Below are 23,633 nucleotides of genomic sequence, written 5' to 3'. Positions count from 1 at the left end.
GATAAAGATAGGGAGAGGAATTGAATGAGATAGGGGGAGAAAGACATAGGATACTCAAGAATAACAAAGCTCCCAATCCTATCAAGATCCTCTTATCATCCAAAGCATGAAGAAGTCAATTTGAAGTTTCAAGACCCATCAAGATCAAGGAGTGTAGGACAACCACAAAGTTGTGGAGGTTGTGTGCGGGACGTATCACAACCTCAAGAGAGCACAAACAAAGATGGCCCTAAAGTGTAGAAGTATTGGAGCTGGTCAAGAGATCGTATGTGTTGATAACATTGCTCCAAACCAAAACTAGGTTCCTTCTCTCATTAACTCGCTACAATTAAATTGAATAATCATCATTGGGTTAATTTAACATAGAGGATGTGCAATTACACCCCCCCCCCTCCCACACCTCCCTCCCCAATTAGGGCATCTTGTGGTGGGTGGGGAGGACCTGTATATTTTTTATGACAACCTAGATGGGCATTCATAAGGAATTGTATCTTTTTTATGGTGTCAGATCTAGGTGGTAGCACTTTAAATCCATAAAGGTAACTTAATCTATGGAGGTAGAATAAGGTACCAAGCTTTAGGAATGTAAGAAAATGCTACATAAGAATTTAATGAGTACTTTTTCCATTTTTACGCTAATAGATTATGTCCAAGTCTAAATAAACACCATGGAGAAGTTTAGGCCACATTTGAATTTCTATTAGAAGAGGGATGAATCTAATAAGAATAAGGTCCATAATTTGAAGATATTTATATGGGATTAGATTTGTCAAGGATAATGATTCGAATTCTAAGAAGGAAAGCTTCATCCTTGTTGCAATTATTACAAGAATGGATTATTACTATAAGATATAGGCCATATACCGATATCTAAAGTGTTGAAAATAATCATCAAATCTTTTTTTACGTCATTGCTAAAACGATCAGTATATATGTCTCTACAAATCCATCACTATTTTTGTTGCTATATGTGTCACTATGTACATTGCTATTCGCATTGCAAAAGTGACGCAAATAGCCATGCACATAGTGACACAGATAGAGACATAGATAGCAACATTTTTCAATGCATTTAATAACGCAAATAGCGATGTGTGTAGTCTTCAAACTTGTAGGATAGCGATTTGTGATCAAGTATTACAAGGAAAATAAAATAGTATTGTTAGAAATAAGGTTATTATTTAGTATCATTAGTTTACCAGATAGAAAAGTGAACACAGCCAAAAGAAAACTTACAAAATCCTCCAAATAAGTTCTATGTTCAGCACTCCCCAGATAATGCATGGCCCTTGCCTTTAGCCGCGGGCCTTTAGCCGCATACCCTCGTTACCTCTCACTATTGCCGCCATCATCCTAAAAAGTTTGTGGCCTCCTCCTAGAGTATTTGCCAATCCTTTGTATCCAACTACTTAGATTTTGGAGGGCCACTCTTGATTACCTTGCATGTATCCAATTGTCTATGCAACATGTATATACACATACAATCCATCATCCATCCTGTGGAAAACCGGTCCACCGATATAGGTAATGGGAACCCCTTGTACAAGGATGCTACCACTTAGTCCTTGCTCCTCTCCAATATATTTTTTCAATGGTCTAGAATGTTGTGTCTAAATACTTGTTGGCACAAATCTCTCATGTATGCCATCACCCTCCTCTCCTACTCATTCATAAGCATGGCACTAGTTTTCTCATCCATTAGGTATCCATACCCTGGTGGGGTATGTCTAAGGTACACTCTCAATACAAAGGTAACTTCTTTGGAACCATACTTCAGTATGTGTCTGTGTTCCAAATGTGTAGGCTTACTAGTTAATTCTAAAACTTTCTTATTTAGTTGTTTTCGAGCCTTCTTAATGTGAAATGGTTTTGGCAAAAGCACTACTCCCTTAGTTTTAAAGACTTGCTTAAAACATGTATCCAATTGTTGATAGAGCATACTATATGACTTAGAACTCATTCCCACACCTTGTCACATAATCTTTAAGCATCTGTAGAGTAGTAAACAAGTTGCTTACATTCCCAAGACGTCCACTTGCAACACTATCCTTGAATTTACAATTTTCTAATGCATTTTTGACAATGTCCTTGCTAAGGACTTTAGCAATAGTGTCATTCTGTGCATGAGGAAACATATTCCTCATTATAGTAGATTGAGCATATATCCATCTATGATGTTGTCCACATCCTTTGGTTAATTGGTGAATTGGCTTAACTAATCAGATGTGCTGATGTGCTTCTTTGGTTTTCAAAGTGGGCCCAATCTCCAAAGTTTTTATGAGCTTCCTCTATATGTTTCTATTCTCCTTCTTCAACTCCATAATTTTAGATTGTAACTCTATATTCTGTACCTATGTAGCATGAATAGCATCTTCAATGACAGACATTGCTTATTGTAGGCTTTGATTCTCCCTATTCTTCTCAGCCAACATTCTATCTTTTCCATCAAAGACTGCACATACCCTTGTAATCTTGTTTGCATATTTGTTAAGGTTTGATAAAGCCCTACTGATCCTTATGTGTATCCATACAATCCTTCATTGCCTTCACAAACAAACTTTATAAATGATGTAAGCCCATTAAATTGTGATGGCGTTTGACTTAGTGGATCACGTGGATAAATGCACCCATAAATCCAAATATTCACATTTTTTTCCATGCATTTCTTTCTTGTTGCATCTTGTATCTTATTGCATCATCCCTTTCCATAGTTTTTTTGAACAGTGGTGTATATTCATCCTCCAATTGGTAGTGAATCTCTCTTTCTCTTGGTACATCCTGCACCTACATTGTAAGAAAAATGTATGACAATTTTAAATCATACAATTATACCCCTTTGATTCGCTATATCTATATTCTGTTTTACCCGATTGGATCTTGACTCTTTCTCTTGATTTCAATCATGATAGACCCTAATCAATCCCTAATTATCCTCTAATCTTATCTTTTGTTCTATCCAAAATACACACACACTATCTCTCTCTCACAACAAGAATTGGTCAAAGATGATGAAACACATTTATATAAAAGCAAAAGCTTGGATAGTGAAGAACAATTAAAGCAAAAGCTTGGATAGTGAAGAACAATAACATCATCTTATCTTTTGCCCTAATTTACTCTCTGTCACTCTATCACTTATTTTCTTAGTTCATCTCACACTGTCAGACTCTCTCTCTCTCTCTCTCTCTCTCTCTCTCTCTCTCTCTCTCTCTCTCTCTCTCTCTCTCTCTCTCTCTCTCTCTCTCTCTCTCTCTATCTATGAATTTTTGCTTAAGGATTCAATAAAAATTGTGAAGAATAATAACATCACAAAGATTAAAAATTAAAAATACCTCCACTATCACTTGATTGCTTGTAGTATAAAGTGTTGAAGAGGGAGATTGCTAATAGTAGTGTAGAGAGTATTGTAGATGGAGATTATTTGATCTTAGCAAATGGTATCAAAACCACTCCTCAATACTGCTCCCGAAGAATTCGTATGCAAGAAACCATATTCTAGAGGGAAAGAGAAGAGCACACAAAATTCAGGATAAAACTAGAGCTTCAAAGGGAAGGAAAAAATGCCCAAAAATGGGCATATACTTGTCCAAAAGAGATTAAAAATTACAAGAAAACTCTTGAGTCAAAAAGGTGTCTTTGGGTAAAAAATAATCTTAAAATATGATCTGTATGTCAACTTATACCATTTTTTAACTTCCATCCTTTTAATAAGTGAGAATGAGAATGATTCTAATATATTTTAATATTGAAAAGTCATAAGAGTATTAAAGAGTCATATATCAATGATTGGCTCCATTTTTGGAAAAAATAGAATTGTATTTTTTAGTTGTGAGGATTTTGAGAAAAAGTGACCTTATCCTACATTTTGGAGATAAAATAATAGGTGAATTCTATTAAAAATACAAATACAAGATTTGCTTGATTGTAGAAGATCTCTTATTATAATATTATTTTGGAATCTCTTTTTAGAGAGAGAGATGAGAGAAACCCCTTAAGGGGTAAAAAAGAGAGTCCATATTTCTTCTAGTGCTTACTCTTGTGGTTGCCAACAAACTAGGTTAGTCACCTGATACTCCTTGTTGATGATGGGGCTAAAAATTGATTCCATATTGATGGAGGGATGGTGGGCCTTGTTCGCCATGAATGGGCAAGCAGAGCATACTCCATACTCTCTCTATGGAGAGCTTATGTGTCTTGTCCATTAATCAGCTACTCTAGGATGGATTGTGTGGAGAGCTCCGTTCTCTCTTTGGATTGTGTGGAGAGCTCCGTACTCTCTTTGTGGATCCGAGACATACAAGCTCTCCACACAATCCATCTTAGAGTAGCTGATTAATGGGCAAGTATAGCATCCTCCGTACTTCATTAGAACTTGAGCTTAAATCCAAGAAGTTTCCCCATTCAAGTCTTAAATACTAGGACGAGTTGGCTCTTTTGGAATAATGGTTTCTTGGATAGCCAATTGACTTGGTGCTTCTGTCGGGCTTGGAATTTGGACATGATATAACTGTTGCAAATCCGGTCTTCTTCTAGTTGGGCAATGGCTTCCATCCAAAATGAAATTGATTCTTCCAAAATGAGCTAGTCTTTCACCATGAGTGTGAGTTAGAAACTTGGGGTCTACAAATTCCAGGGGGTAATGGCTTCCATGGCCAATGCTAGTTTTTACAAAGTTATATCGGTGGTGACTTTGAAGGAAGTACGGAAAGCCCATAGTGCTACGAGAAGCTTACTATCTCAATATTTTATGTTCTGATCTACCAACTTGGTTAGAATTTTACATTGAGACCTTTTTGATGGACTCATCTAAGCCATTACCTTGTAGGTAGTAAGGAGAAGATTTCTTTAAACGATCAAAAGGAAATATGTGAGCTCCTTGATGACTTTATTTACAAAGTGTGTATCTAGCTCACTAACTAGTTTGATTGGAGTGCCATATCCAGTGAAGATATCCTTAAATAAAAATTTGGCACAACTGACTTACCAATGTTGTTTGGTAGGGGTCATACTTCTACCCGTTTGATGCACTAATCCATTGCATTTAGGATATATTTATTTCTCATGTATACCGTAGTTGGAGAGATGGGACCGATGAAGTCCAATCCCCACTTCTCGAAAGGTTTCAGAGGTAGGATTGACCAGAGCGGTAAGTGGTCTCTAGCTCTAGGTTGGCACACCAGCCATTGGCAAGAATCACAATGTTGGACCCACTTACGAACATTTTCATGCATGATCGGCCATCACAAACCAGCTTGTTGGATTCTGCAGGTGGTTACTTCAATGGTGAAGTGACCTCTAGCAATTCCTTGATGGGCTTCCTCCAAGATAACTAGCTACTCCATAGGGAGGACCACTCTTTGCAGCACTCCAGAGAGAGTGTGATAGTATACTTCTCCCATGACAATTTCAAAAAGTCGGCTTTGGAGAGCCAGCCATTTCCATTGGTCCTTCTAAAGGTGGGGTGGAGGTACTCCAATTTCTAAGAAAGTCATCATTTCTTCATATCATGACCATGAAGGGTTTGGTGGCTCTAGGGGTAGTGTATTCACCTCTGCATCGAACAATTGGGCATCTGAGAAGTCATCTTCAACATCAGTTTGGTGGTTCTCTAGAATCAAGGTAGAACAAGAAATTTTCAATGTCATGTTGGGTGCCAAGATGATGAATGACTATGATATCAAATTCTTGCAGCATGAGAATCCATTAGGGGAGTCACCCCAGTGACATTTTGCTGCTTGACCAAGTAAACTAGCACTGAATGATCTACATGAAAAACAAAGGAATGTCCGAGGAAATAATTCCAAAACTTATTGATGGAATAGATCATACCAAGACACACTCTTTTGGTAAGTGAATAATTTTTCTTGGCATAAGACAATCTTCTACTAGCATAGAACATTAATCAAAACTAGCCATTGGCATCCTAATGTATAAGCATACTTCCAATAGTAATATCAAATGCATATACAAATACACGAAAAGTCTTTGCCCAATCTGGCAGGATCACAATAGGAGCTTTAGAGACTAATAGCCGAAGGCATCAGAATGCCAAGTTGGCTTCTTCATTTTATTGGTAAGCAAATTTAGCCACATGCGTCAATTTGTTGAGGGGAACAGCCAAGTGAGCCAAAAGTCACAAATGGTAGCCATGCCACCAAATTTGGCCTAAAATTTGGAGTAACACGGATGGAAAATCTGGTAATGTAGCTTGCATGATTGTTGCCACCTTGGTGGGGTTGATAGCAACACCATTTTGCAAAATGATGTGGCCCAGTAAAATATCACCTTGAATAGAAAATACACATTTGAGTGGATTTAAGCTTAAACTTCTCAATATCTTGTGAGACAGCAGCCAAAAGTGAGATAGATGAAACGTGTCCTTTCCAAAGACACTCAAATCATCCAAAAATAACTTCATAAAATTAGTGAGGTAAGGCTCAAAAAACCCTGGATGTCTCTTTAAAAGGAGGCCAGAGCATTCTTAAGACCGAACCACATCATTGTAAAAACATATACTCCCCATGCACTGATGAAAGCTATTTTACCTTGGTCTTCAGGAGCATGGCACACTTGATTTCCACTAATACCATCGAGAAAGTAGTACATCCCATGGCTAGAGACTTCAGCCATGATGGTATCTATGTAAGGGATAGGAAAGGAATCCTAGGTAAGCTTTCTGTAATCCACACATATTTGCAATTTCTTGCTCTTCTTTGAAACAATGACAATGGGGGATATCCAATCCGCTCAATGTATTGGAGTGATGAAACCAACTCTCAGTAGTCAATCCAACTCCTCTTTGACTTGTTTAGTCATGTGAGGGTTCACTCTATGGTATTGCATCTGGAGGACTAGAACATCATCTAGTTTCATAGGAATCCAATGCTAATAGAAATGAGGATTCAACCCTTTCATGTCTGAATATTTTCAAGCAAATATATATTTGAACTCGGCCAGTAAACTAATGAGTTGGTGATGGAATGTAGGCTACAGTTTGGCACACTGGTCTTGACTGGTTTGGTCTTTTTCAACAAACCAAGATAAACTATGTCTAATTCATCTTCTTTTACTCGTCACTTTCTACATTTGCGCGTTAAACTTGTATTATTGATTCAAGATTTCACTGATGTTAGCATCAGTAACTTGGTTGTTACCTTTTGTGGAGTCTAGGCTTTGAGTTGCGAAATTGTCTAGACTATTGTCCTTTTCTTGCTCTTCCGAGACTTGAGGTAGCAGCCTCTAGGGTTGCATGTACTATTTACTAATTTGAATAATATTTATGAGGCACCAGGATTGCAAGTCGTGCCTTCAAGAACTCTTCTTCCTCATCATCAACTAAGACCTCAACCATATTGGTTGTTTCAACACAAAGATAGTCAGCATTGTAGGGAAGGTGGGGCAACATTGGCCAAGAAGACTTTGACCTTGGGCTTATTCTAACGAATTGTTAGGTTATCCTTATCCAGTTATGGTTGTTGGCACATCCAAGGTCTTCCCAATAGTAGGCGGTAATCTTTGCCAACATGCTCCATATTTAGGATTAATAGGGAAACCAGAAGCTGAACTATGGCAATTTCGAGAAGTACAAACTGATGATGCCTTGAGGTTATACCTATTGCTAGTTGTCCATACTCACTAGAACGGGAGCTAGTTTCTAATCCATCAATCCCAATTTTTGGCAAGACTCCAGTGTGATGATATTTACCCCTGATGTGCTATCAAATAGGACATTCAAGACAATTTGGTCCTTGCACCAAACAACAATCACTTAAATGATCAAATTAGATAGGGGGCCTGCTAGGATGGTGGATCTTCTAAACTTTTTTCTTTAAAGCATTAGCCATCATGGTTGCTACTTCTAATTCACCTAGGCGCTCAAGTTGAATCATTTTCAAAAGGTGATATTTGAAAATTGGGACCAGACTTTTAGAAGATCACCTAGTGGGATGGTAATATTAGCAGGTCCCTATCTGATTGATGCTTCAAATGAGTCTAGAACATCCAAATGCTTAGCATGTTCCCTTCCACTCCTATGGGTGTGCTTTCATTTTGCTAACTCCTACTACCTTCGGATTAGCATCCAAGGTTTTGCTCTACTAGTGTTCAAGATGATCTTTTGGATTCTTCTTATGAGCTTTTTTGGTGTTGGTATTTGGAATTCAACTTTTCTGCTTATCAAGATGAGCTTTTGGCTACTTTCCTATTTGAACTCCAAGGCAATCGTACGTTCTTCACTCCACTCAGTTGCGGATCTTCTAGTGCAACTTGTTTACTTTTCTCCTATGTCAGGTTTGGTGGTCTTTGGGAAAAACTTTGTAGACTTCGAATTTGTGATCAAGTTAGGGGTTGGATTTTGCCATGCCGCGGTCTACTCATGCATTCCCTAACTAGGTGGGCTATGTTGAGTAGATTGCAGCTACCAAGAGTGACTGGGCCAATTTTTGGGTTTAACCTTTGGATGAAAGCTCAGGGCCAAATATTGCATGGCTACTCACTTGCTATCCTACCACCTGATAGCGAACTTTCTATTGCTCAGTCGAAGTGCCTATGGGTCACAACATAGCATCCTTGTAGGTTTTGCTGAACTGGGTAATCACATGGATGCTCGATTCAAACAATTCCTTGATCTCCACTATGTTAATGTCAGGCATATGTGTCAAGCATTATCCTTGTCTTTTCTTAGCATCATAGGCTTGGGCATTTGGGCACTCAAATCGTGAGTGTCCTTCCTACATACAAAAGAAGTAATGTTTAGCAAAGGGCCGAAATTCCCTCAACCTCTTCCACCTCTACCATCCCCACCATGACCATTGTCAGGTTGCTGGTAGTCTTGATTGGTATATGCCAGAGTCAAGGTGGGAGTTGGATTGGCCTGGAGGTTTGTCCATTGGCTGGAAGTGTTTGCTTCAGTCCCTTGCGATCCTACAAGCCATCTAGTACCTACCATTGTACTAGAAGTACTCAGTGTTGTGCGTGACCATGTTGCAAACAATGCACCATCTTTAGTTTCGGCTGCATTTAGCCCTGAACATGTCTAGGATTGTTGCAGTGTGCACCAAAGATTTTTAACCTCATTCTTCTTGGTGTTTTCCACTGTTTTCTTTTCTTTGTCCTTCTTCTCACTCTTAGATTGCTTTTTTTCTTCATCCTCTTTGAAGTCAGATTCTGCACTATTTGATTCTACTTCCATGTCAAAATTAGAAGTGGATGCATTGTTGTCATCACATTCATATTTTGGGGTGGACTTACTAGATCTCTTTCTTTTTACTAACTTTTCTTTTGATAGGAACTGCTCTAACCAAAGAGCTTTCTTATAAAATGGATCAATGCTATTACCCAATAGATCATCAGAAATGAAGACTTTCCAAATAGGTTTATTGAAACCTTAAACATAAAGGGTATTCAACATTTCATCTTTTAGTTTAGCATTGAGATCCCCTAAAACCAATCTATATTGACCTCATGCATCCAACAAACATACACACATCCAACAATATCCAATAAGTATTTTTCATCCAAAAGACCATATTTCATCATAGTTAGACCCAAAATCAACTATTCAATTAGATAAAGTCTATCTACTTGGAACATATACATACAATCAATGTATCAAAATAGTCCTATTCTTTCATAACAACATTCCTAGGTATAAATAGCGTGAATCAACTTGTGTTTTGCTATTGTGGATCACTTTTAGATCCTTCTTGAATATTCAAACATAAATCTCTTCATACATAATAGAAGAGATCGCAAAAAGCATCAAATCTATCTAGTATTTTGCCTAGGACAATCTTCAAGAAGCATACAAATGTAGAAGAAATATGGACATCAATAGTGTTGTCCATGTTGTACCCCATTTACATCATAAAATCCTTGTCTTTTAATGTTTACAATAGTCAGAAAAGAAAGTTTCAAATTTGTCTACCCTTTTCATCTATTCGGGATATAGTGAAGAGCTGCACCTGGTTCAAAAGAGCTATGTATATAAAAGCTATGGACACTAAAGATCAACATGTGTACACTATATTATAGCAATGAACTACTTTGCATCAAGCCACAAAAGACATCAAATAACTCTTTCCCTTTAGTCTGTGATCTTTCCTGAGTGTTACATGTGTTATGTGCTACATGAGAGCTTTCATCAAAAGTATAAAACTCTTTCTTTCCCTCCACAAAATCTTCAAGAAAAATCCTTGTTTTTTGCACCACATTCACCCACGATTTCTCCTCCAAGACAGCATGTAAAAATTAGCTCGTAAAGACCTTTCAAAAGTCCCACAATGCATACATAGAAGTCTATGTCAAGACTCTTCCAAATCTCCTATGTAAAGCATCTTCCACCCATCTCTACCAATGAATGGACCATATAAACTTCTCAATTAACATGGAGATTGAAGTTCCATTGAGCATGCATGCCACGTTAAATCTAGTTGTCAAGTCCACCAAACTAACCTAACTCCTCATGCAAAGAGACCAAAAGTGTACATAAAGAACTCTCATGTGTATAAGTGAACTCCTTGTAAAGACCGAATTTTTCTCTACCTTCTTTCATTGGACTAAAACCACAAGATAGCCACACCCTCTAAACTTGCACATCCTCTAGCATATGCTTCATATCTTACTCTTCAGTAGGTTTAAGGTATTCTTCTTCTTCAATATCATCTTCTTTACTCTTGTCTTTTATATTTTCAACCTCATGGTCTAGTTCTTCATAGATGTCGAATTCCCTTCTCTTGAACAATGTGATCCATTAACCATCAATGGGTATCTTCAATGCAATCCCATCCAACTTAGAAAATGAGTATGTGGCATTATCATAAGCATACAACACAACATATAATTTCCTGATAGTACTATGTTGATTATCGAAGATAGTGTCATACACAAGTACCCAATCTCCTTCTTCTATAGCTCTCAACCTAAGCTTGCATCTCTTGTCAAACCTATCTTTGTTCTACAACTTGGCTTCTTTCACTCTCTTCACTATAAGCTCTATGTCTTCTGGTTTTCTTTCCAATTGAGCAAATGTGAGAGGTAAGAGTTCCTTCCTACTCATCCCTTCTTCCCATGGCAAGACACTCTATGTAGTAGCCACTTCTTTAGCTGGCATGATTGGTTTCTACCTATACAATGTACATAAACTCTGCTACCATATATCTTGTCACAACACTATGTGTAATGCATATGGAAGTAGTTGTGGCCACTCTCGACTTTTACACTTGCATGCCTTTGCTAAGGCCTTGACTATATGCCCTACTTCACTTTTTCCATTCCCCTCTAGATTATATGTTCAATTTAGTGTAAGTTTGATCCCCAATCTAGAGAAGAAGTCTCGGGCCTCTTCAACATCAAGCTTGCCTACTATGTCACTAGTAGTGACCTTACCCACATGCCCATAATGATAAAACATGCCTTCTAGAAGGAACTTGCATACAACACTTGTGCCTTTAGTCCACACTTATGACTTTAGTCCTCAAAGCCAAACCCTCAACCTAGTTTTTAAGGTCCTCATGAGCAAGAAGAATGTACCTTATTTTCCAAAGTCCCACAAGCACGGTCTCATCAGATCAATAACCCATTTATCATGCATCAAAATAGGACACATAGGATGCGAACCATCTCTATGTCTCACAAAGAATACAACTAAAATGTGCTACAATTCTCTACAAACTGAAACATCCTTGTACATGGCTTTCCACCAATATCTCTCTTTGATCTTCTCAAAAGTAGCCTAAACACCCATGTGACTAGCCCATAAGTTCTCATGAAAATCTCATATAATCCGCAATTGAGTCTCCCTGTCACACACAATGCATAGTGGAAAACTTTTCTTGTTCTTCGGGTATTTCCAAAGAAAAGCATTCTTGAAAAAGTAACCATATTCTTTTCTCGTCGTTCTCTTAAACTCATCATTGACTCATCCATTGCTGCTAGACAAAGTACTCAAATATTGTCTAATTTGTAGCCACTCCCCTTCATACAAATTCTCCTAGAATTTCTCAATTGTTGGAATACAACATGTATGTCCATTTTTAGTTGTTGTACATGTAATTCCAGTTGTTGTACTTGTGTCAATCTCTTGTACATGTGTTTTAAGCTATTGTGCCTACACTTTCAACCACACTTTTAGCCTATTTATCATCAACAACTAGCATATCCTCTTCATCTTCATATCTAGCTCTAGACAACACATCTACCAACACTAGGTTATCTTTTAGTGCAATGTGCCAAAATTCAAGATTCATAGACTTTATACATGTAATCCATCTTAGCCTAGCAATATACAGAGTAGAATAACTCATAATCATACTAAGAAAAAGTAAACAATCAATCTCCACAATCATTTGAGCTCCAATACAACATTTGTTATTGTACTTTAGAGTTGTAACAACTCCCCATAACTCTCCTTATTTGTAGATATCTTCTTCGTCTCTCGTTCAAAACCTTTGCTCCAAACTTGACTACATACCTATTTCCCTCATCATCATCATCTTGATCAATAGCCCAAATCAAACTCGTATCTACAATGATGACATCATCATCATCATCTTGATCAATAGCCCAAATCAAACTCGTATCTACAATGATGACAATGGATCTTCCGCCTATGTAATTTTCTTTTCTCAAGGTAGGTGCAATCCTTAGTAGTTTCTCCAATTTCCTCATAGCCTTGGTGTGAATATTATCCCATTGGAACTTCTGTTTGTGCCTTAATAGTTGATGTAATGCATATGCAATATATGCAAAATGTGGTATCCAAATAAGATAAAATACGCAAGCTCCCAAAAATCTCCTAACCATAGATACTGAAGAGCATGTCTCTTCCATATTGTCAATTGCATCTACTTTTGTTGGTGATGACCTTCTACCATATGTTCTACACATATACCCAACTATCAATACTTCATTTACGCCAAAGTGTGACTTTTGACCTGAAAGAGTTAGACTCACCTCTTCTAGTCAACTACTCAATCCAACAATAGCAATGAACCTTGTGCATCTTTGTTCATTCAATTTCTCATCCTTATCCTCTTTTTTGCACGCTTTTATCAGTACGCCATCTAGAAAAGGCATAGTCAAAATTAGGTATATAATCATGTAATACCTTATTCATAGCATTCATTGTATGGGCAATAGAATTTTTTGTGCTTCCACATTCATAATAGTTACCTTATTAACTCGTTGCATATTGTATATAAACCTCAAAGATGCATTTTTCTTAGGCACAATGAACCAATTGTTTGAGTAAGGAGCTAAGGCACAAGATTTCCCATTTTATCTTTTCATTTGAAAGATGAATCAACTTTTGCAAATAGGCTTTCAACATTGGAATTGGTTGCTAAGTTCCATGGTACATGTGGAATAATAAATATCACCATAAGAGCAACTATACTAGGATCTACACATAGCCAATCTCATGCAATTGAAATGCTAATGCCATGCCATTCCTAAACAACATCTCCTCAAAGCATTGCTTCTCTAGAAGAAAGAAACTCATCACAACCAATATTGAGCTCTTTGAGTGTTTCTGTAGTAAAATCATGAGCAATCTTCTTTAGATCCCTCAAATTTGATTGGTAAATAAGTCAATTCAATTGTTTCCTCATTATCTTAAGGTAATGAAAATGCAACCAATTTTACATTCTTATTGAATGTCTTGTACTTTGTTTTAACTTTGGCTTTAGCCTTGTCATCTAAGCATAGGCCCTCTTGCATCATAAGATCATCAATCTCATAGTATGTGTCTCCAAAGAATGTCTTATATTTTGTTTTAACTTTAGGTTTAGCCCTATCATCTTAGCATAGGTCCTCTTGCATCATAAAATCATCATTCTCATAGTATATGTCCAAAGAATGTGTTATACTTTGTTTCAACTTTAGCTTCAACCCCATCATCTAGGCATATAGCCTCTTGCATCATAAAATTAATCTCATAGTACATGTCCAAAGAACACACATGTATCAACCCATTTTCTTAGCGTAGCTGAAATTTTGGCCAAGATATATGTATAAGACAATCGATCATATTTTTCAAAAATGTATTCATAGGCATCCATTAATCCATGTCTTCTCATATCTTTTTCAATCTTCAAAACATATTTCTTTTCAGCCTTGTTCATACTTTCACTTTTCTAAAAGCATATCGAACTCCCTATTGAAAATCTAATGAAATCTAGAGAAAAAGTATATGAGCTTGTGATATGAGGTAAGAGCTTTTCCCACTTAACACCATTGTAGTCTTGCTTTACAATAGCAATCATTGAAACCCAGCTCTTTGAATACTTTTATATTTGGTGGCAATGGTTAATATCTCAATGTATCTTGATTTTTGGCAGGATTAACACATACAATAAAAAACTAAACAATCCTCTTACCATCTTAACTCTTGATTTATGCATAGGCTAGTCCATTATCTAAGACTTTCGTCTCCATATGTACAATAGTGATGTATGGCTATCCAAATTTAATGGGGTAAGAAGAAGAGTCCTAAAACCAATTTATATTGACCTCATGCATCCAACAAACATACACACATCCAACAATATCCAATAAGTATTTTTCATCCAAAAGACCATATTTCATCATAGTTAGACCCAAAATCATACCCAACTATTCAATTAGATAAAGTCTATCTACTTGGAACATATACATACAATCAATGTATCAAAATAGTCCTATTCTTTCATAACAACATTCCTAGGTATAAATAGCATGAATCAACTTGTGTTTTGCTATTGTGGATCACTTTTAGATCCTTCTTGAATATTCAAACATAAATCTCTTCATACATAATAGAAGAGATCGCAAAAAGCATCAAATCTATCTAGTATTTTGCCTAGGACTTGAACTGAATACGGAAGCCATTTAGTACTTCATGCCATGATGGCCAATCATGCTCTGCCATTAACTAGGTTGCTTCCTTTTTCCACATCAAGGATTTGAATACGGCAACCTTGTGGGCTTCATTGAATTGGCCAAGGTAGTTGACTATGTATGCCACATCGAACTAACGGATAAAAGCATCTAGATTTTCATTGGAAGATCCAAAGAATTTGTGGAGGGATATACTGGCTGGTGTGCCATTGAGATCGGAAGTGAGGGTGAAGTTGGGGCTATTTCTTCTGGGACACCTACCAAGTTGTGTGAAAATAGGAACCAATTTGTTAGGTTTAAGGCATAGTGGGAGAAATGATAGAAAGGTCAGGTTCACTACCAATCGAAGAAGTGGAATACAAATGATGCTTTCAAAATTTCGAAGAAGCTTGCTGTGATTTGGATATAGCCTCACTAAGAATCAAAACAACGTCAAGATGTGGTATCATTTGGCGCTATTGAGACCTGGATCATCATGTAGGGCCTAACATTAGAACTACCTCAGGTAGACCGTGCAAACACATATGCATTTAGATTATCATGCGAAGGAAGGGTAATCATGGTCACCATGTGTAATCGGTTATCCAAGCACTACCACCATAAAGACGACAAATGACGAGTGTTCTTAGAATCAACATAGGCGGACATTGGCATCACTTTCAACAATTGGCATTTGGGTTGTGGAACAAGAAATAATCACAACAAAGAGATCAACCACCAAATGTACTCAAAGATCAATCCAAAATATATTGATAAAATAAGGACAACGCAAATATCACGAACCGATATGGTCACTACACAAGACTTTAGGAGCAGCTAGTCATGGATGATAAGTACTAAACAACTCCAAGATACAAGACCTAGTACTACTACCAAATGTAATGAATGTGAATGATACAATATAGGCTCTCCTAATAGAGAGCACTCAAGATTCTAATCAAGAGAGACTGGTGGAAGGGACTCGTGAGGGATATGGCAGTGAAGCAAGAGAACCCATAAATACTTGACCTCTAAGGCTATACGTATGCTCAAACAATAACAACAATGATTCGCTCCTTCCCTTCCTTTGTGTAGGCCATTGCCTATAGTGGGACACTCTCTCCACCCATGTGTCGTGCTAGGTAGTCTTTATTGCTTTTGCACATGTTGGCTCCTTAATGCACCATTGGCAACTCCTGGCTTTAAAGGCCGCTAATTGTCGCTGCCTTTAATAGCTCTTGTGCTTGCAACTCATATCTTCTTACCTAAATGCAACTCTGATACCATGAAAAGAGAGAGAGAGAGAGAGAGAGAGAGAGAGAGAGAGAGAAAGCTTAAACTCTTGCAAGACACAAAACATAGAGAATGCACACAAGATAGGAAGTTGAAAACCCTAGTCTTTCTTCTTCTTTTTCGCTATAACTAATATATAATCGGTCCATAGTGTGAACATGCTAAGTAGAATGATAACTAGATAATATACAATTGGTCCATAGTAAGAAAAATAAATAAAAACACACACACCCACAGATGAATACCTATGTTTTATCTAAAATATATTGCTACAAGTAGAAGAGATTAAAGAGATAAGCAAAGTGTTTAAAAGACTAATTACTCTCAATATAGAGCACAAACACGCATAAAAATTTTCCAAAATAGAGAAGAGAGGGAGATAAGTTTGATTAGGTCAAAATGATTTTGTGGGAGGAAAAAATACTAAATTTGAAAAGTAACCAAAAAAGTGGAGAATTGTATGAGGATAAAGATGCTCAAAATTTGTGCTAGACTCAATTCTCCCTTTTTTAATTTTCCCATTAGTCTTTTTTAAAGTCAAAAACCCAAGATTTGTAGAGAGAATATCCACTCTCCATAGATGTCAACATCTAGTCTTTCTATTGGACAATCCAAAAGGCCCACCTCTTAAACTCTAAAATTGATTGTTAGCAAGAATGTATTTTTATTTTTTCCTAACATGACACCATTTGAAATCATGGCTCATTTACCATAATGTTTAATGGATTTTTCAAGTAGAATTGGTCGGATGATTGTTTAGATTTGTTGCAATCCTTACATTTTGCTTCCCCTATGAATTTAATATTATAAGTTAGTTGATCTTTAGTTATAGATACCATACTTTTCTTCAAGAAGTGAACCTATTACACATTCAATGCTATGAGTAGGGTCTTTCTCCTAGAGGATTTTGGCATGTTGGCTTAAACCTAGAGACGCTCATTGAACAAAAGTGACTACACCTAATTCATTTATTAGTTTATAACATTTGATGATGGAATCCTTAAGCTCTTTAAGCAATTGACTAGTGTAGAACCCATGTCACTTGGTTCCATCATCAAACCACAAAACTCAGTCTTTAGACTGGTGATAGTATAGAACCCATGTCACTTAGTTCCATCATCAAACCACAAAACTTAGTCTTTAGACTAGTGATAGTGTGTATATTTTGCTCTAAAAGTAATCTCTAGTATTCCTAACACGTAGTCATACTTCTCTTCTCAGTCCTATGACATGGATTTCATTCTTATACCTATGGAAGTTGAACTTGACAATTGCATTGAGCTTGGACTTGAGCCTTGGCCAATGGGTTGGGCTTGACCATTGAAACCTACATTCTATTACTTCTTCATTAAATAGCCTTTAATCTTTTATTGCCATGCATGAAAGTCAGAACCATCAAAACTTTTGACCTTTCACTCCATTTTTGTTTTAAAGAAATGAAAAAGGTGAGGGAAAGAGAAGTGGATCAAATTGTGAACAAGTGCAACTACATGTGTCAAGGGTATGCTAGGAGGCAAGGTCGATGATGCTAATAGCTATAGCTTTGGCCATATGTGCTCGCTAATTTGAAACATGTAGAAGAGGCCATTCCAATGAGGCGATTGCACTCAAAGGTGTTGTGATAGTTACCAATTTTTGTGTGTGTGTGTTTTGGGATGGGGGGGGGGGGGCAAGGGCAGGGGCCGTGGTGTGGGGACAATTTGATGAAATTATAATGATAGCCTAATATTGAAAATTTTGCATAAAAACCGAGTTTTAATTGCCTAAAATGGCTATTTCTATAGAGGAAAAGTGTATGGACATCCATATAAAATTAAATGCCAACATGCGATAAGGTCTCTCTCAAGTTGAGGACCTTGCACCAAATAATGATCAATTTTTTAAAAAAGGTTTTTGAAAAAAAAAACATTATTCTCAACACACAAAAAACATGTTGAAAAGTAAAACACACAAGATGATTTTTGTCAAGTTAAAGGTGCCTTTTATAGGCTTATACGAAAGTACATCGTGCATATCTCATCACTACAATCATATATGAGACTATTGATGACATCTTGACAAAGACACTCTACCTTCAAACAGGGACTCCCATACATTAATAAAAATGAGTTTACGTTGGATTGTCACATGCCCTTTAATGGCTTCCTAACAAGGACAAACCAAGGCACTTTCCTAGCAATGAGCAAGCAAGGCACAATTAGCCTACATCACAATGAGATGTTAAATCCATTACAACCATCACTGAGCTAAAGTTCACACATGCAACATAATGACTACCATTACATGCTAAAGTCCACACACCATCAAAACCACCACCATGAATAAGTAGAGGGTTGGCTATAGATATGACACCATATGCCAAATTGACAATCTAATTTGCAATGGCCACCTTGCATGTACTTTGCCTTGCATAGATTACTATTGAATCAAAGGCCTTCTCTATAAAGGCCACATTTGATGTAAAACACATATTGCATTTTGATGTAAAACACATATTGCATAAGTATGGTAGATGTATCATATCATTAGTGGCAGATGTATCATATCATTAGTGGCAGATGTATCATGGCATCAAAGGTGACATCAATACCACTTCTTATCTCTCTCTCTCTCTCTCTCTCTCTCTCTCTGGTAGATGTATCATATCATTAGTGGCAGATGTATCATGGCATCAAAGGTGACATCAATACCACTTCTTATCTCTCTCTCTCTCTCTCTCTCTCTCTCTCTCTCTCTCTCTCTCTCTCAATGCATACCTCTACACCAACAATCACCACGTTGCACTCCAAAAGATGTACATGCACAAATCCGTGGTTTGTGGGTGTGGTTGTGCAAAGAGAGCTCTATCCCCACACGCAACCTCCCCCCCCTTTTCTCATGCTCATAGAGGTAGCAAGGCCCCAAAGGCAATCCTCCATTTGGCAAGGGGGGATGTACATGCACAACCACTAAGACAAGGGGGGAGTGGGTGTGATTGTGCAAAGAGAGCTCTATCCCCACACAACCCCTCTCTCTCCCCCCTCAAGCTCATAGAGGTAGTCAAGGCCTCAAAGGCAATCCCCCATTTGGCATCATGTATATACGAGTCCCACCAACACAAGACCATTATAGTGCTCAAAGAGAGCCATACAAATCATGCAAATGTAAGGAGTCATTTTAGGTGCATTTTTAAAAAAATATGGCCTTATTTGTTGATTTCTCGTTTTGCTTTCGCTTAAATTTATCTGATTTGGACACAAAGAAAGAATTTCAATACTCAAGATTGTGGCACAACTTAAAGGAGGTGTTCGGCTTTAATCTTAGGCTAACCAAAAACAAATGTTCAACATAGCAAAAACCAAGGCTGTTCAAGCACCAAAAAAAAAAAAAAAAAACTAATATTCTTGATTAGGGTTCGCAACATCTCAAAAGAAAAGGATAGCGACCAATTGCTCTAACAAAGTCCATAAATACATGTAAACTAAGGCTAAAAATGTCCAAAAGAAGAGAAGATGCCCCACATGACCGAGCCACTCAAGGCACGGCCAAGCACAAGTCTAATTTCAATCAAGACTTGACCAACTATCTATTTATAAACATGCAACAACTCTACCGTTTCGCCATTGGGAATCTGACGAGTGGAGAGGCGCTTATTGTCCTTATACTCACTTGTCCATTAGATCTGAAAAAGTCCCATGCCCACAAACCTTCGGTACTTCTCATCCATCCGGACGTTTATGAATCGGCCATAAGTTACCCCCCCTTCAATGTCTCAAAGTCATCCAACCATAGCTCAATTAACCACAAAAAACTGGACTTTTGATTTCAAAACACACACAGTTTCTTGCTACATACACTTGAACCCTAAGCCCATCTCAAGCAATTCACATGTACATTGCTCACTGACCCTTAGACCTTGTGTGTGAGAGTATTCAATTCTAGTTCAGTTGTACAACAGCCTAGATTTCCAGACAAATTGTATATGCTAGATCTAGTCCCAATAGACACGAACATGAGTTCCCTGAGCTTGACTCAATTTCATAAATCATGCACCCAATTCCAATCCCCCATTCTATCATATCCATTCCTTGGGTACAAATCATTTCAACCCAAACTCACCCTCAAAACATGGATTTCTATGGGAAGGGTTCATGGCATACTACCTCAGCAGTATATTTACTCCTTTACTAAATAATTATATCATAGAGAAAATGCCTAATCAATTTTAAAAGAGAAGCAAATATTGATACCTCAGCAGTCATTTGATCTCAGGTTCTGCACGAATAAATATGAACATAACCAAAAAAAACTGCCTCGAAAAGATGCCTCATTCAACTCGTTCACATCATACAACAAAACAAATCACCTATTAATATTATACAATGTATTTTCATTTTAAGCATCACCTAACCCCTGCTTTCAAAGAGGCTACTTGCATTCTTAGTCACCTATTAATACAATAGAAGGTCTCACTCATTTTCAAAGAAACTAAGAACGCACCACAGAACAATAAGTGTGTGATTAGTGACACTGCGAGGTAGCACAGAAAACAGTCCATCCTCAGAAGAATCAGAACACCATAGAATGTTATGAGTGTGACTAAGAATGCTGAGAAGCAGCACAGAAAACAATCAATGCTGTAAGCAAGCACACACCATGGAAAATTATCTCCCATGAGCTAAAAGGGAACTACTTTTGGCCATGTCCTTTCTCCTCATCATACTAATTGGCTCCTTGACTCTCAGCTGATGGAACTACTTTTTAGACTTGCCTGACACAACTCAAAACAGACAGTTGACTGCGAAGCTTGTCTTCCAACATTATTTGCAATAGACAAGGCCATTTACATATTCTGACCACACTCTACATGTGCAGAACCTGAACTTGCATAAGGATAGACAAGCTTCTGATGAAGTTTTGATATACACTATTACAAGAGAGGACCATTTTCATATACAAATCTAATTGTATCAAAGACCACAATTGTACACAACTGACAACCATTTGTAATTATGCATAGTGTTCAGAAGATATTTATCAAACAATTTCAGCATTGGAAAGTTGCCTACAAAGCAACTTAAGAGAATTTAATTTTATCTACAAGACGTGCACCTCTGGATTTTGCCATGTACAAGCCAATATGATGTGTCAGTCCCTGCCAAAGAAAAAGGACACTTTAAAGCTGGAGGACAAGGATGAAAGAGCTCAAAGAAGGAAAATGAGGATAAATTGCTGGCCTATCTCAAATTTCCTCTACAAGCCCAACTAAAACTCTCTAAATTCTGCTAATTCTATCCAGATATTACAAAGCAGAAGCCTTACAGCCATTAATTTCCTGTACAGCAAGCTGCTTTGTCCTCAAACAATTCTATGTTCCAATACATTATGCTGTGCTCATAAAGAGGTGAATACGACTTGCCTGTGGATGTGCAATAGCACCAGTAATGCCTTCCGCAACCTCTTTTGGAAGATCATAAGTGGCACAGCCTTCAGTGTATACCACCACCTCTTCCAATGGAGCTAGAACTCCATGGTTCCTGGCTGACAAAACAGTAACAACAAAATCTAGGACGCATATATCTGTGCAAATCCCCACAACGATGATCTGTCAAAAGTAAACGTTTATGTAAGAGCTATTTGAAGATCCAATTTGACAAGAAACAAATGGATTACACACAGGAATAAAAATTGAGAGGAATAAAAGCATGTTCATAAAAAGCATATCAGGATTTAGTTTTCAATTCTGTAGGTTCATTTCTGAGAATATATCAGATGCAGCTACATTGTTGCACATTTAGATGCAAAAGAGTAGAAATACCGTCTTGATGTTTTTGGCTTTCACCCATTCCGACACCACATTTGTTCCATCAGGTCTCAAGCCAGCAATGTAACCATTAATGCAGTCTTTACGCAGTATGTGCGTGTTTCTATCATGTTCTAGCCATTTCAATTCTGCAAAAGCATTGATTTAGTCAATACAATTTCTAAACATGTTAATGCAAAAAGAACCACAGAATATCAAGCAGCCTATGGTGTGATTACTTGGCAGTCAGGGCTCAGATAACACGATACTCCTTATCACACTTAATCACTTAGGAGAATGGTTTGCCAAATTCTGGAGTACTCAAAAAACTCATGGCCTGTTTCAAGCGAACCTAGGGCTCCCTTAGAAGACATCTCAAATTCCAAAAATAAACCACACAATCCAGAAGATGGATTGCCAGACAAGAATGATAGTAAATAGAGAACTTGTAGGTGAACTGTGGCCAGGAAGCCCTTGAAAATCAATGCCAGAAGTCATCTTGCCTAGTACAGATGGTTACAACTAGGGAGACTTTGTGGATGTTTAAAAAGATCGTGCCACCAGGAACCCTGAAGAAAATGTCTTCAGGAAAGGGTGGGCACAATTGATGGACTAGCTGCTCCGTGAAGAAGATAGCTTGCCCCATTGACAGGTGGGATCGCTGCTAAGAAGTAGATATTATGTGTGATGCTCTTGCAGGTGCCTTGAAATAAGAAATAAGCAGATATCATGTGTAATGCTCTTGCGGCTCCTTGAAATAAGAATTTTGGCCCTAGCTTTTCAATTTCAGGCTTTCATAGAGAGTTTTCAACTTTAATTATAGCTTTCCGGTTCACGTTTGCTTTTTGCCAAAAGCAAAGCTCAAAGACTCGTATATTTATAACAATTGTGCACACTCCTGAAATGTCCAGATGACACTTTTCAACTTGAAACTTTTCTTAAATCCAAAAAACTCACTTGCAAAATTATGGTGCTTTATTGAATTTCATCGTACACATGCATGAAGATTGGATGCCAAGTGAGATGTGCTATTTGAAGAAACCAAAAGTGCAATGAGGAGAGTGGACAGCAAAGGAGAGAGACGAACATAAGAGGCAGAATGAATGGAACGAGAGCCCCTGGTGTGAGATTCAATTGGCTATGGAGGAGGAAGAAACAAGAGATGGTGAGTAGTATACAGTTTGAGCTCAAGAAAGGGTATTAGCTCAAGATTGCACGACACAATGAGAAGTACCAAGTACAACTAAGGTCTAAGGTTGAACTAACCACACATCCACACCCTAACTAAAGTTTGGTTAATTTTAACTCTAGGGTCTAGTGTCACTACATTTAAATTCCTAGACACACCATACTTTGACACTTTAATAAGTGTCCATACCACACAAATTACATTGGGTGCTACCCAAAATTGGCAAATTCTATCACCCCGCTACAGTGCCAATGTGATGAAGTACAAGGATCATCAATCGCCAAAGGGTAATAAGTTGAAGGACTTGTGGAAAGCCTCAAGCTTCTTGCGTGGTAATGCCTTGGAATTTGGTGAAAATGTTTGCAACATTTTCTTGTGTGGGAACATATATTAAGCTAATCTCTCCTACATAATATCTTTCTCTAGCATAGTGGTAGTGAATCTCAATGTGTTTCATGCAAGCATGAAACACAAGATTTCGTGCTACTGCAATAGCACTTTTGAGTGTTTGAAAGA

At 37.5% G+C, this 23,633-nt stretch overlaps 1 protein-coding gene across 1 annotated transcript in view; it reads right to left on the bottom strand.

The window, feature by feature from the left end:
* Positions 1–20,663: 20,663 nt before the first annotated feature.
* The window catches only part of LOC148035789 (nicotinamidase 1-like), a 32,489-nt gene continuing 29,519 nt past the window's right edge, over positions 20,664–23,633 (bottom strand). Inside the window, exons 3-5 of the mRNA XM_087677798.1 lie at positions 21,944–22,077; positions 21,545–21,730; positions 20,664–21,280 (exon numbers count right to left, since the gene is read on the bottom strand). Of these exons, the coding sequence (XP_087533924.1) occupies positions 21,203–21,280; positions 21,545–21,730; positions 21,944–22,077 (398 nt within the window). The 3' untranslated portion in view covers positions 20,664–21,202. The remainder of the gene's footprint in view (positions 21,281–21,544; positions 21,731–21,943; positions 22,078–23,633) is intronic.

The sequence above is a fragment of the Lygodium microphyllum genome, chromosome 5 (assembly GCF_053477565.2).
Source record: "Lygodium microphyllum isolate KBCC chromosome 5, Lygodium_microphyllum_v1.1.10, whole genome shotgun sequence".
Lineage (NCBI taxonomy): Eukaryota > Viridiplantae > Streptophyta > Polypodiopsida > Schizaeales > Lygodiaceae > Lygodium > Lygodium microphyllum.
The sequence above is the reverse complement of the archived record's forward strand: the minus strand, read 5'-3'. Positions and strand labels throughout refer to the sequence as shown.